The sequence below is a fragment of the Natator depressus genome, chromosome 15, assembly GCF_965152275.1.
Source record: "Natator depressus isolate rNatDep1 chromosome 15, rNatDep2.hap1, whole genome shotgun sequence".
Lineage (NCBI taxonomy): Eukaryota > Metazoa > Chordata > Testudines > Cheloniidae > Natator > Natator depressus.
In genome coordinates, this window is record NC_134248.1 from 23,958,270 (window position 1) to 23,973,484 (window position 15,215).

Consider the following 15,215-nt stretch of genomic DNA (forward strand, 5'->3'; position numbering starts at 1 on the left):
CTCCCCTTTGAGATGCCTACAGCTCCCGTCTCCTGATTGGCTGAACCCCTCCTTACATCCTGCCTCTGCCGGGATGCCTGCGGCTCGCTCCCGTCTGGCACTGGGTGGAAGAGCTGCGACTTTTGCCTTTCTGCTAAACTCGGTTCATCCTGGCGTTACCTCGTCCTCCCCACCTCGTTTGTCTGTTTCATCTGCCTGCAGTGTCCTCTCTAACACCAGATTGTGACCTCTCTTTGACGCTTAGGCCTGGTCTACACTGGGGGGAGGGAGGGTGAATAATGTAGCTGAAGTCGACGTAGTTAGACCGTAGACCTGTCTTCACTACGGTGAGTCGACGGCTGCCGCTCCCCCGTCGACTCCGGCTGCGCCTCTCGCGTCGGTGGGGTACCGGAGTTGATGGGAGAGCGCTCGGGGGCGGGGGGGGGGGGGTCGATTATCGCGTCTAGACTAGACGTGATGGATCGATCGCTGCCCGCCGATCCAGTGGGTAGTGTAGACATACCCTTGGTCTTTGATACTTGGCTGTACAGTGCCTAGCACAAGGGAGGCCTCATGCTTGACTGAGGTTCTGAGGCACTGTTGTAAACAGAAAAAGAATAATAATATGTAACCACAGAAGGCATCTCACTCAGGTGAAGAACTAGGAAATCGGCAGCGGGCTATTAAACCGAAAGAGTCCAATAAAGCTTAACTCTCCCTCCATCCCCCCTTAAAACATGAGCGTGGCAAACAGTGCAGCTCCAAATTGAGACATAAACAAGGAACTTTGCTGCTCTGAGAAATGTTTTTCCTCCATGGAATTTTCATTCAGCTGTTTTTTATGCGTCGCATCTGTAGTCGAGCTCCACAGGCCAGATCTAAGAGGGCCACTTTATGCAATTTGTGGCCAGAAAACACCCTGGCTAAGGCAACATGAAATGTTTAAGGGTTGTTCTACCCTCCCCTCCGTTAGCCCCTTTGTCTTGTTGATGTCTCACAGGAAATGGTTTATGGTTACGTTTTCTATTTCTGTCACAGTGCTGGAGAGAGAGAGTCTCCTATGGCCAGAGTGTTTCTTGTTTTGAACCACTCACTCTTCTTTTCAACCTTTCACAGCAACAGTTGGAGGAGGAAGCAGCCAAACCACCAGAGCCTGAGAAGCCGATCTCACCCCCACCTATTGAGTCCAAGCATCGCAGCTTAGTGCAGATAATCTATGATGAGAACAGGGTAAGTCACTTACCGACTAGCGCTTGCTGAAATGACTGACGTGTTAACGCAGCAGTTGTGCTGTGGATATGCTCTCCCTACTCAACTAGCTTTGTGTGTATTATCAGGAAATGACTGCTGGTACCAACTGACCAGGGCCAGGCTAGTGAGGGGGGCATCTGGATTTCCGTCAGCGGCACACGCAAATGGCCTACCTGCCATGTGATCTCTTGTGGAAATTGTGAGAGATGCTGGTTGGTGGATGTTGACAGGAGCAAGCCAGAGCAAAGGGTGTTAATTGTGTAGTGTGGTTCTTTGTTGGATGTTCTGTTGCTGGAAGGGGTGAGGGTTTAATGGGATTAGCCTTGGATTTGAATTACCTAGAATGATGCCCTGGAACCCGACGTGATCAACCAACAGAAACCACTCAGCGTAACATCCTCCTGGGGTAAATTGGGTGCTTGAATTACTGTATGCTGGCCTGTAGGATGATCCCTTAGAAACATAAGCACTCTCTTGTCTGTGTGGGCGACAGAGATCCTGTGATGCTTTCTGTCCGCTTTGTGACCTTATCCCAAACTCCCTTCCCATGGCTGGATGTGCTGGCATGGGGTGTGCTCTTGGTGGCCCCCTTGCCCCCCAATGATGGCCCCCTTTCTGTGTAGCTTGCAAGCACAGTATTGAGTCTGAAATGTTCAAACTTGGGTGCCTCAGACATCCACATCCCATATTTAGGCACCTATGTGGAAGTGGCCTGCTTCCCAGAGGTGCCTAGCGCCTGCAGCTCCCATTGGTCTCATGTCTGAAAATGTTGGCCTATGCCATATGCAGAGCACTTTGGTATCACAGGGATTATCTGAGAGGTTATCGCTAGCATTCTGCACCTGTCTGGTGTGCGGGGTTCCCTGTGAGCTCAGTGCTGCTCCTGTTAGGGCAGTATTTGGTTGTGACCCCCGGTGGGAAATGTGAGATCTTTAACATTTAAACACCAATCAAGCAAAGAAAACCTCTCCCGCGACCACTTCGTACACACCCTTACCCTTCAAGGTCAAGGACTTTCAGCCTCTCAAAACACATACAGATACGTTATCACAGCTTATTATATTTCCCTAAAGTTAAGTATCCTCACACCTTCTTGTCAACTGTCTAAATGGGCCATCTTGATTATCACTACAAAAATTTTTTTTTCTCCTGCTGATAATAGCTCATCTTAACTAATTAGCCTCTCACAGTTTGTATGGCAACTTCCGACTTATCTGTATGTATATATATTTCTTCTTACTATATGTTCCATTCTATGCATCCGATGAAGCGGGCTGTAGCCCACGAAAGCTTATGCTCAAATTTGTTAGTCTCTAAGGTGCCACAAGTACTCCTGTTCTTTTTGCGGATACAGACTAACACGACTGCTACTCTGAAACTTATTATTGTTGTAACTGATCCGTGTTTTTACTCTTCTGTGGTAAATGTGAGGGTATTGCAGACATTTTTGACTTTGAATAAGGGGTCCTCAGCTTGGAAACGTTGCATTAGTGGAACGAGTTTGCCCTTTATTTGCTTTCTGAAGAACTGTGTTGCAGGGCAGGGCCTGTGGCTTTAGCTGTGCCAAGTTCCCAACCCCTTGCACTTAAGAACTCCAGTGCAAACCGTGAGTGTGATTATGCAAAACAGACTTAGAGCGTCTAAGGGCGAAGAGGATTTTTAAAGGACTGTGTGATCTGTGCTGAACACTTTAAATGGGGCAAGGCGAATGGAAAGGAGATTGACACAAATCAGCGCTGAATCTGTGGAATTTTAACGCGGCAGCAAACTTTAATAAAACGGCGTGAATTGCTGACAGTGTGTAACTCTCCTTGACTGCTAATTCATTAAACAGGGCCACTGCCTGCAACTGGGGTTGAAGGAGAAATGAATCTGGCTGGGTGCTTTGCGTTGACATTAGAAAACTGGGACCTTTTGTACGTAATCAAGCACATTCGTTTTAGGTGTTGGGTTTAATGGATGATTCTGCATAAAAGGAAAGTGACTAGCTGCTAATTGTTTTGAATTGCGAGTCCTTTGAATTCACTGTGAGCTGCAGAACTCCAGGTGCCTGATGTTTAAAGATTACATGCCCTGGGCACTACTCCAAGGTAAAGCAATTACTTTGGCGTGGTTGTCATTCTTTATAACTCATATAAACACCTACATATGCATGATGCTGTGTGGAACTGTATAAAGAGAGAGGCCAAGATTTTTAGAAATGTGCGTGCCTACCTTGAGACAGCCTAAAGGGACCTAGGTTTCAGGCGGCAGGTGCGTAAGCACTTCCGGAAAACTCTTGACCCTCTTTAAGTCTTCTCCAGTTGTGCACTCAACATAACTAGTCACTTCGGAGAATCTTGGCCAAAATCCCCACCCGAATTGCTTAGGCTTTAGGTTAAGACAAGAACACCAGGGAGTGGGCAGACAAAGATGAGGACCACAGGATCATGCAGTCACTTAGGGGAGTAAGCTTTTCTCAATAAGGTTGGGGCAGACGTCGCTTGTTGGGTGGGGTTTTGAGCACGTTGGGTTGGTTGGAACCGTGGGGCAGGGTGGATTGGTTTTGTTGTCTTTGTTTCACAGTCTGATGGTTAGCTGGATAACTGAAACGTTCTACTGATGATCTGAGAAGGGACTGGAGAGAAGACAGAGCACCATCATGGCCTGAGGGCTCAGGAAGGTTGTTCCAATCCTAGGGATCACTCTTTCATGGTACTTGCCAGGTACACAGTGGAAGGTATAAATGCAGTGCTTGGATTTTTGCGGCAGGAGGGGCAGGCAGAGCTGGACTGTCGCTCAAACAGTGTCATCTGCTGGAAGTGCCAAGATCCCATTCAAACAGCACCGAGTTACAATACTGCCTACCCAGCTTGCTTGGGGCTGCTGGTGTCACTGAAGTGTTCAGTGGATGGTGCTGAAAAGAACGTGAAGAACCATGTGAGCTGAAATGTGCCGTCGAGAGCAAATGGTTACAATGAACTGGAAGCAGCTGAGCATGATGGCTTGGCTTCAGTTCTTAGTTTGTGGTTTCAGTTTGTTTGTGTTCTGCAGTTCATACCCCAATCCTGCTAATATTCATTCCTGCCCAAAACCTGGCTTTGGTTTTCCTATGAACCTTTGCAGTAGCATGTGCTTGTTCAAAACGGGTGTGAATCAAACGGAGGTCAAGTCCGACTCCAGATGACTAAATAACATACTTCTCCCACATGTAGCTCTGTTAATATCCACGTGACGGCTGGGATGTGGAAGGCAGATGCTGCTTCTCTCTTCTCTTTTGGGGGATCCCATGTAGAATAACGTGAGGACACATTTTAATGGATTTATCCCTGGCTAAAAAAAATTTTTTTTTTTTAATAGAAGGCCCAGCAGGCTGCCAGCCTAGGGCTGTGAACTGAGATCACTCGTCCGCTGCTGGGGAGTGCACTGGTGCAGCCTCTGGAGGAGGGACCAGAACGTTTGTGGGATTCTACATGCACAGACATATGAATCAAATCAGTCTTGCAATCGGCTCTCTAATAACACACAGGACAAGGGGTTGTGTTGTGTTTATTCAGCTCACCCCTCTTCCGATGCAGCTGCCCTGAATAGGGATCTCCCAGATCCTCCTACAGACAACTACCAGGAGATTCCGCGTCTCCCCCCCACTACTTCCCAGTGCTGCCTTTCTCTTTCATGCCCACTGCTGCCTTTCTCAGGTGTGCATTTAACTCCCTTGGGGGCTCAGTACCAGGGGAGGTTGACAAACTGAGATGTAGAGAGGTTACCAGTCAATTGCTGGAGAAAGCAGGGTTGCTGGGGAGCTAAGCATCTGTATTTTGATTCACGGGGTGGAGGTGGAGAGAAATGGTGTGTCTTTTAAGGCATAGAAAGTAGAAAGATATCCAAGCCCCATGGCAATACAGGCAGCCGAGACAGGCTGTTCCAGGATGAGAGGGAAAGTTGGAGTCTGTATTTTGGGGTGATAATTCATCCCTTGATCCATCAGTTTGAGTTCAGGAGGAGGAAAACCAGGCACTTGTTTAAACACCAAAGCAAGGGATTACTGCTTCACCCCAAACTGGAGTGTCTGCTTCCCCAAGTGTGTGTGCCTCCCCCCCCCCCCCCCGCCCCACTTACAGGTTGTGCCAGGCAAGAGAGGAGAACACCACACTAGAGACTGTGGGAAATCAAGTTAGCCAGATATTGTGTGACCTACTTTCGTTTTGGCCATAGCTGTGATTCTTCAGGGGTGAGTGGATTCTAATTTTAGCCTTGTGGTTCATCAGGGAATTGTATTTCTTCCCACCAGCACATTGGGTAAGTGGCGCAGAGGAGCCCTGTTGTGTATGGGGGCATAGAATATCGGTTGGCGTTGTCTGCATCAAAGCTTTCCTCAGAATCCAGGCTCTCCTTAGCCGTTCACCTTAACACTGTTGTGAGTCTCTTCCTCCCTGTGACCTGCTTTACCAGTGTGATTTGAAAGGTCTCTCTGCATCAGGGAGAGTTATGATCTTTGGCAAATTTGACCTGTGATCCCTTTCTTACTCTATGCAATGTGCTGGACGAGTTAATCGTATTCTGGAAACACATGGCCGTGCAGATGGGACTAAAGAAGAAGGTAAAAAAGCGCAGGGATCTTCACGGACTTTGTTCTGAGCGAACTGGCTGCATTTGCTCTTTGGGTGAGATTTTTCAAAGGCGTAAGTGGCAGTGAAGCGCACAGTCGCCAGGGACATCCATCTCACGGCCATTTGTGCCTTTGAAAATCTCCGCTGTGTGTGTTGATCCGAGACGCTTTGTCATTCCATCCTCAGTGGGCGTTGGAAATTGCGCCTGCCAGATTTTGCACTTGCCCCCCTTTTGCGTACAAGCCCATGACATGGAATAACTGTGCTGGGACCACCCAGACTGTGCATACAGAGGTGGGCCTTGTGCCCACAGAGGGGTGTCACGTGGCCAGGTGCAGTCTGAGGGCTTGTCTGCACAGCAAACCAGGGTATGAATCTACAACGTCCCAGCTTGCTGCACAGGATGAACCTCGTCACGGCTGAGTGTGCTCTGGGGCTTTCAGCACACTGTAGTGAACGTTCGTATACACCAGGCTCGTGGGCTGTGGATTCACACCCTGGTTTGCTCTGCAGCAACCCGCCGTGTAGAGAAGGCTCTAAATAAAAGCACGTTTGAGACGTGGCCCAGCGTTTTTGCTGCTGCCCGAGGACCAAAGCACGACTGCAGAAAGGGTGACATTTTCAGAGTTACCCAAGTCCCATTTTCAAAAGTGGCAGAGGCGCGTGGGAGCCTGTCACATACAAGTACTTTTTGAAAATGTTACTCTGGGTCTGTTTACAAACTGTCCTTGGAACCCTCCTCTTGATTTGACATTTGCTGCTTGACACTCTGTGGGATTCTGCTAAGGGCACGCGGGGCCATGGCATTCGCAGCCACCCAAGGTATGTTCATTTCACACAGTAGCATTCCCTGCTCCTTGGGCTCACCGCCAGGAGAGCAGTCCTGAGTTACCCAATGAATCTGCTTCTCTAGCCATTGTGAATTGCTGCCAGAGGTTGGTGCACGGCCGTTAATGATATAGTCACAATTATTATGTAAGAGGAAAATGGGCGAACACTTGAATTTAACTGTGCAAGTGACCTTCAGTCTCCCCTGTGGGAGAGAAGGAAATTAGTCCTCCTGGGCTGCATTATTGTCTCAAGGCAGCCTCCCCTGTCATTTTCACATTAAATCCCCATAACCAGGACACATGCACTGGGTATATTGTTAATAATGTTTTTATTCCACAAGGCGGTTCAGTGGAGATTCCCTGCTGCCCCCCCTTTTTCTTCCCGCTTATATATATATATTTTTTTCTGACATTGCTGACAATTTGGCTTGACATTTCTGGCCCTGAGTAACTCTGGTTTTAAGCAAAAATTCCAGGTCTCCTGTTCAGTGCTGGGTGGGGTTTTTTTTGTTTTTTTTTGTTTTTCTTCCCCCAATTACTTTTTGAATGGAACTCATCACACTTTTGGTTTTATTCAGATCTTATTTGTCAGAGTGCCCTGGAGGACGCTCTCCGGCTCCAGTCAGCAGTCCCTCTCCATGCTGCGTCTGAGCGGAGCCCACTAGTGCAGCAGGGGAATGCACTGTTTGTGGCCTTTAACTCTGCTCTCTGAATTCCCCATCATTGTACACACACGCACAGAGTCACTCGCAGCCCACTGTCAGTGCATGCCCATGTGTCGGTTTACATGATTTCAAGCAAGTCTCTGTTCATGGAGGGAAATCAGTGACTTAGAGGGACTGCTCATGGGAAAGGGGAATCTCCAACTGGTAGGTCACTGGGTTGGAATGTAGCCCAAGGTGGTGGTGACACATCAGATCGAAATAAGTTTGGTGGGTCTCTGTCCTGTTCCCATGTTCCAGTCTATGGCATACTGTCCAGCATGGCAATTTTCAGACTGCCTATTGCTGACAGGAGAGGCTCAGGATTTGGATAGCTCAATCTCCGTGGCCCCTCCTTTCAATCAAGATCACATGCCTTTCAAAAAAATATGTTCTCGCTCAATTGCAAGATGTGGGCTTGATGCAGAAATTGCTGGGGGAAATTCCTTGGCCTGTGCTATGTGGATTGATGGTCCCATCCGGCCTAAAGTTCTTTGGAGCTGTGAATCCTCTAAACCTTAAAAGGCCATATCTGCACTGGAGAGAGAGAGAAGTTTCAAAATAGTTTCCAAACCTGGCTTAAAATCTATAAATTGGTTTTGGATGCAGTTTGCTCACCTTGGTGGAGCAGGCCAAGCCATGCCAGACCCTTACTGAGACAGCGGCTTTATGCCAGGTGAAGCAGTGACTGGCTGTGCGGACATTTAAATGACCCTCTCTAGAGATGAGTTGGGCAGCTCAAACCTTGCTGAGAACTACTGCGGTCTGAAGGCTCTGGAAAGCATCTACCTTCGGAAGAACTTCCCTGCAACAGGAGAGCTAGAACTTACTGTAATTTCACACTTATATCTCAGTAGCCCTAAGACACCAACCAGGTCAGGGCCCCATTGTGCTAGTTCCCACCCCCTCTCTGTAACGCTCACCCCGCGTTCCCCTCCCCCATTACTGCCTCCTTCCTGCCCACTCGGCCTCCTTCCTACCCCCTCTCTGTAATGCTCACCCCACGTTCCCCTCCCCCATTACTGCCTCCTTCCTGCCCCCACATTCCCCTCCTCCATTTTTCCCCCTTCCCTTCCCTTCCTGAAATTCTCTGTAGAGCTGCTTGTGTGTGGAAGGAGGGAGCTACATTTACAGCACATCTCTGGGCAGCCATATACCTGCATCTCCTTCAGCTATTTCTTCCCTATCTTGGGGCTCGGCTATTTTACCCCCATTGTTTGTTCATATCTGGGGCAGAGAAGGTGCCAACTGAATTGGGGCTCTAGTTAAAGCCACACACCTTTCTCCACCTAGCCCAGTGCGCGGTGAGGCTCAAACCCTGGCTTTCCAGGTGTCGCAAGGCTATAATTGAGATTCAGCCCCGAGATACTTGATGGCTTTTATCTCTCTCCCGTGAGACAGCCAGTCTCTGATCTGAGTGTTGGAGCTGTCCTTTGAAACATAGGCACATCCGCTTTCCTTTCAAGTGTCGAGCTCATCACTTCTCTCTCTTTTGGAGAAGAAGAGTTAATGTCAAGATGCTCACTGCCGCTTTTTATGTTCAGCGCCACTGCTGTGGGACCATGATTAACCACAGTGTCACGCGGGTTTGGATGTAAATCTTTGGACGTAACCTTCTCCATCGCAGGTGCGGGTGCTGAAGGGTTGTGGCACCGCTTGCCCTTTCAGGCTTTCCTGTCAGGCTTTTGAAAAACAGAGTTGGATGCAGTGCAGCCAGTGGAAGCCGGCAACAATGTCTGTTTGGCTCTTGGGATTGTGTCGGTGGGAATCAATAAGATGACATTTTAATTTGTTTTCTGTCTCAGTGCTTGTTCCTTCAGAAAGGCACTGCTATGTATCTATAAATACAACAGGGTGGTGGAAAATTGAAATTCAAAGGATTTTTTTTATACTCCTACTGCTCTTATGTCTGTAGGGAATGTATTTCCCTGACTATCCATTTGCCCTCATAAAGCATGTTCAGCATTGCTGGTTCTTCCATAAATAAGTGAATAAATAAACGAAAGCTTTTAATGTTCCCAAGTAGAATCTAGCCTCTTGTTGTCTGTTTAGTTTCCCTGTTGCAACAGGATTAACCCACTTGCCCTTTAAAGGCCATGGGGTGTGATTTTGATCCCATAGTGGTTTTACACCAGTGTAACTGTGACTTCAGTGGACTTATTCCTGATTTATACTGGCCAGTATACATCAGGGCGACAGTGTCAATGTGAAGATCCTGTGTTAAATAAATCTGTATCAGTAGAACACCTTTTGAATGGGGCTGTCGATTAATCGCAGTTAACTCATACGATTAACTCCAAAAAATTAATCGTGATTAAAAAACTTAATCGCGTTTAATCGCAGTTTTATTCACAATGTTAAATAATAGAATACCAATTGAAATGTATTAACTATTTTGGATGTTTTTCTACATTTTCATATAAATTGTATTCTGTGTTGTAATTGAAATCAAAGTGTATATTATTTTTGATTACAAATATTTGCACTGTATAAATGATAAAGGAAGTAGTATTTTTCAATTCACCTCATACAAGTATTGTAGTGCAATCTCTTTGTCATGAAAGTGCAACTTGTAAATGTAATTTAAAAAAAATAATTTTTTTTGTGGTTACATAACTGCACTCACAAACAAAACAATGTAAAACTTCAGAGCCTGCAAGTCCACTCAGTCCTACTTCTTGTTCAGCCAATTGCTAAGACAAACAAGTTTGTTTACATTTACAGGGGATAGTGCTGCCTCTTCTTACTTACAATGTCATCTGAAAGTGAGAACACGCATTTGCATGGCACTTTTGTAGCCAGCATTACAAGGTATTTATGTGCCAGATATGCTAAACATTCGTGTGTCCCTTCATGCTTCGGCCACCATTCCAGAGGACATGCTTCCATGCTGATGACACACGTTAAAAAAATAATGCGCTCATTAAATTTGTGACTGAACTCCTCAGGAGGACTGAGTGTATGTTCCCTGCTCTGTTTTACCCGCATTCTGGCACATATTTTATGGTATAGCAGTCTCGAATGATGACCCAGCACGTTGTTCATTTTAAGAACACTTTCACTGCAGATTTGACCAAAAAAACAAAGATACCAATGGTGAGATTTCTAAAGAAAGCTACAGCACTCGACCCAAGGTTTAAGCATCTGAAGTGCCTTCCAAAATCTGAGAGCAATAAGGTGTGGAGCATGATTTCAGAAGTCTTAAAAGAGCAACACTCCGATGTGGAAACTACAGAACCCAAACCACCAAAAAAGAAAATCAACCTTCTGCTGGTGGCATCTGACTCAGAAGATGAAAATGAACATGAGTTGGACTGCACTGCTTTGGATTGTTATTGAGTAGTCATCAGCATGGACGCATATCCCCTGGAATGGTGGTTGAAGCATGAAGGGACATATGAATCTTTAGCACATCTGGCAAGTAAATATCTTGCAATGCTGGCCATGAGAACTCCTGTTCTCACTTTCAGGTGACATTGGAAACAAGAAGTGGGCAGCCTTATGTCCTGCAAATGTAAACAAACTTGTTTGTCTGATCAATTGGCTGAACAAGAAATAGGACTGAGTGGACTGGTGCTAAAGTTTTACATTATTTTATTTTTGAATGCAGGTTTTTTTGGTACATAATTCTACATTTGTAAATTCAACTTTCATGACAAAGAGATTGCACTACAGTACTTGTATTAGGTGAATTGAAAAATACTATTTTTTTTTTACAGTGTAAATACTCGTAATCAGAAATAAATATAAAGTAAGCACTGTACACTTTGTATTCTTTGTTGTAATTGAAATCAGTATATTTGAAAATGTAGAAACCGTGCGAACATGTTTAAATGAATGGTAATTTTTAAAAAAAATTTTAGTCGCTTGACAGCCCTACTTTTGAACATTAAAGCTGAAAGAATTTTAAAAATCTAATTTACTTTGCATCATTTATTGATGTATTTATTTTATTTTTTGAGCTCTGCCTATTTGGACAACTAAACAAAAAAGACTGATCGGTTTCACTTTTGTTTCTGGTCAGTTTCACACACAGGTTCTAATGTGCTAGACAGTGAGGCCAGATTTTCCTTTTGATTGTTAGTGGAACAGTTAAAGAGGAAAGATATATTTTTTCTTGACATATAAAAATATGAGGTAAGCATAGTTTTAGCATTACAGATGTGTTGCAAACTGATAAAATTCAATCTTCTGAAGCACCCAGCACCTTGGAATTCTTTTGCTTTCCATCAGAGATTTAAAGCAAAATAGACTTTTGCTCTCCGTCTATTTATTATCTTACCCCAGGATCAGAAGTTCCATGTAAGTGTGGGATTTTCTCTGTCCACTGAGAGTCATCCAGCCCAAGCGATGCTGTATCCTAGGCTTTCAGAGGGGCTGGAAATAACTGCAGGAAGTGTGGTAACTCCCAGAAGCTCTGAGGAGAGGAGTGTAAGCCGTACTGTACAGAGCCTCTGACAAATAGATGCTTTCCTATAATTGTGCTGATCACTAGACTTTATTGTCACTTCCAAAGGCCTCCTTAGCATTTCAGTTTTCATTTTTTAAAGTGCCTTCTGAATGGGAGATCACTTTGCAGTCTGCTGGCTGGGATATTTATATATAATTCCACCCCCCCCCCCCCCCCCTTGAAGGTCTGTACCTCTGTCACTTGGTGTGATGGAGTATGACACACTCAGCCGCAGAAACCCACTTAAAATGTCTAGCAGAAGACAAGAACTTGGAGACAAGAGAGGAACAAAAATGAGTCGGTCAGTCACGCTCTGCACAGGAAATGTTGAGAGGATTATTAATACACATCTCCAATATGACCCATTTCCCCAGTTTTCTTCTTATGCTTGATGAGTCATTTGCAAACAAAGTTGGTTGTCTGCAGCACAACGCATTGCAGATACTACGTGCTAGGTAGAATTCCAGTAACACTCTTTCAAACTTTCCAATTGTGCTTTTGCAAGTAGAATAGCAGCGCAGAAGTCAGGGTGCCCGCAATGCCTACTTCAGGGAGTTCCCATAGGGAGTGGTGTACATGCTCCTGAAAAGTTTTATTCTCGGCTCTTCAACTGTGGGACCAATTGATGGCTATGTGAATTCCACACATTGCGCGTTCCTTTGTTTCACAAGAGTGCTCGCATCACTGAGGAGACAGGAATAATAACCCCCTTGCTGTATCGGTGCTATAGGGATTTCTTGATTCATGGAAGGGAGTTAAGTCTCTCCTCTAACTCCACCCCGGTAGTCGAGATCAGACAGAAGGCTTTGATTAGCAGACCCTGGATTTGATTTTTGAGGACATTGGTCCAATACTGAGGCCTGGTCTATGCTAGAAAATTTAATGGACCCAGTTACGTCACTCAGTGGTATGAAAAATCCACACCCCTGGGTGACGTAGTTAAGCTGACCTAAGTCCTCTCGTAGACAGTGCTAGGTGGACAAAAGAATTCTTCTAGCTAGTGCCTCTTGGGGAGGTGGATTACCTACACCGATGAAAGAGCACCTCCTGTCAGCGTCGATAGCATCTACACTGATGCACTGCAGTGTTTCAAGTGTAGACAAGCCTCTGAGATTGCCACCTGCTGCACTGGCAAAACACCATCCTGCAGAACCCTAGGTGTTCCTGGGAGGTTTCCAATTCAAGTTTGGGCCAGGCCAAACCCTGCTTAGCTTGTAAGATGTGCCAAAATGCCATGGTGGTTTGACTCCAGATGAAATGCACCTGGAGTTGGGAGAAAATAAGGGCTTTCTTGGTGTCTAGACGTTAAAACCTTCCAGATGGGGGCCAGTATTGATAAGCTGCAATCCTGTCCCCAGCTATCTTTTAATCTTAATGCAAAAGACAGCATATGCAAGAGAGACCTTTACATTTGAAATAATGAAACTGTGATTATTTCGGTCTTTTGCAGAATATATGAGTTTGATTCTGATCTGAGGTTTACACCAATCTGACTGCATTGACTTCAGTGGAGTTACTTCTTATTTGCACCATTGTAACTGAGATCAGAATACGTCCTGCTGCTTTAATATACAAGTCTTGCTACCCAGCCTGTGGCGGTGAATTCATGATCTAAATGGCCAGGACAGAACGTAGTCACGCAGTGAACGCTTTCAGCACTGCTCTGGGTATTCTCCTGCCTCTTTAAAGGATTTGCTTGTCTCAGCGCAGGACGTGCCTGATCCGGAATGAGAATGCTTATATTCTTAGGCATGGCCTGGCTTTGATCGCTGCATTTTCTGTCTATGAAATGCTATAAATAACCCTGAGAGCATGGTTCAGCACTGGCGGCTGAGAGTGTATATGGAAGGATGGTTGGAAAAATTCCAGGAGAACGCCCCCTTCTAATTCCGGATCCACTTTCTCAAAATAACTTTGTGTTTCCTCATCTTCAGGTTTTGGTTTTTTTCCCAAAGCTTGCTAACCCCTCTGATATATTGGGAGGTTTGGGAGTCAGAGGTTGCTGTGCTGGATTGTGATCCCTACAAGAAGCTCAGGTTGCCTGTAAATTGCTGGAATGGACCCTTTTTTCTCCCCTCCCATGCCAAGATTCAGCAAAGGGGAAAACCAGGTTTGTGTTCCCAGATTGAGGGTCCCACTGAAAACCTTTGCCATGAATATTTCTAGACCTGCATGGAGATTTTCGTGGCCCCTCACGGAACTTCTTCCATATGATGTCACCGTTGTTTTCAGGAGCAGTTTAAGGGGCATAATCCTGATATTGGCAGGGGTGCCCCATCCAGCACAGAATCAGTGAGAAACAAAGGGTTAAATTGGGGCTCGCCAGCCCAGTGTCCAGCAGGGGGCAATGGGGATGTAGGAGTCCTTGGAGGTATGAGGCACCAAGCCTCCAGGAGCCATGGCTGTGCTCAGAGAGGATGTACAGGCCAGTGGGAATCGGGGGAGGGGACTGGTCATCCTTCCCCCTTGGAAGGAGCCCGTGTGCTGTTGCAATCAGGCCAGAGCAGCCCCTGCTCTTAGCCAGAGCATGGAGTGTGACTGCGGCCAGCACCTTAGATGGGCCTAAGGAGGATTTTTGTGTGCTTTGTCCCTGCTCCTCTCGTGCCCCTTAGGGTGAAGGACAGTCTAGTCCCTAGAGAGGGAAATCAAGGAGTTCATCAGGGATGTGAAGTCTGGGAAGGCAGAGTGGGGATGCTAGGGGCAGACTTTCAGTGGAGGCCCATCTTTTGGGATGTAGCTGGAAATGTAAATGGATCTCGGTGCCAGTCTGTGTTAATCCACCCCAGGTTGTTTGTGGTATGTCTGGCCCCCAGCAGCAGCCAGAGACATGACGACACGTGGAACGGGACGCAGCAGGGAGATGCAAAGCAAACTGTGAAGCATGGTGAAAAACGAGTCCGCTCCTTGGGGCCACAGCATGGCTCGAGCTTCTCAGGCTGACGAGCACTGACCCCTTTGGGGATGCCAGTTCCCAGCACCAGGAGGTGAAAAGGAAACTGCTCACTGCGCCGGGCGTAACTCAGCGGGTTTTTAGCTCGCTGTTGTTTGTAACGCCCCCTTAGAGCTGTGACATGACATGTCTGTCCCACCCTGAATGGGAAATAACCATGCCCACCCCCTGGTGACTGCCACACGGCAGAATGAGGCCTCTTTCCAGCATACTCCGGGAAGCAGCTGGCGATCAATTCTGTGCAATCGTCGTGCTGGTTCAGCTGCACAAGGGCGGGTAGGCCGTGGTCACCATGCATTGCAGAGCCCTGCCCTGCAGAGGCATCTGTGCACCGGGCCACCAGGGGGGCCAAGGGGATCCCCTAATGTGGCGAAGGCATTAGACTGGCAGTCAGGAGAGCTAGGTTCTATTTCCAACTCCGCTGCTGAGCGACCTTGGGCCGGTCACTCCCCTGCTCTGTGCCTT

The 15,215-nt window shown here is 46.6% G+C and overlaps 2 protein-coding genes across 12 annotated transcripts in view; both read left to right on the forward strand.

The window, feature by feature from the left end:
• Positions 1-15,215, forward strand: part of SCARB1 (scavenger receptor class B member 1) — a 540,196-nt gene that overhangs the window by 432,302 nt on the left and 92,679 nt on the right. The window lies entirely within an intron of this gene.
• Positions 1-15,215, forward strand: part of NCOR2 (nuclear receptor corepressor 2) — a 398,218-nt gene that overhangs the window by 191,011 nt on the left and 191,992 nt on the right. For all 11 annotated transcript variants that reach the window (XM_074972263.1, XM_074972265.1, XM_074972262.1 and 8 more), the window contains one exon: positions 1,096-1,209. In XM_074972263.1, the coding sequence (XP_074828364.1) occupies positions 1,096-1,209 (114 nt within the window). The remainder of the gene's footprint in view (positions 1-1,095; positions 1,210-15,215) is intronic.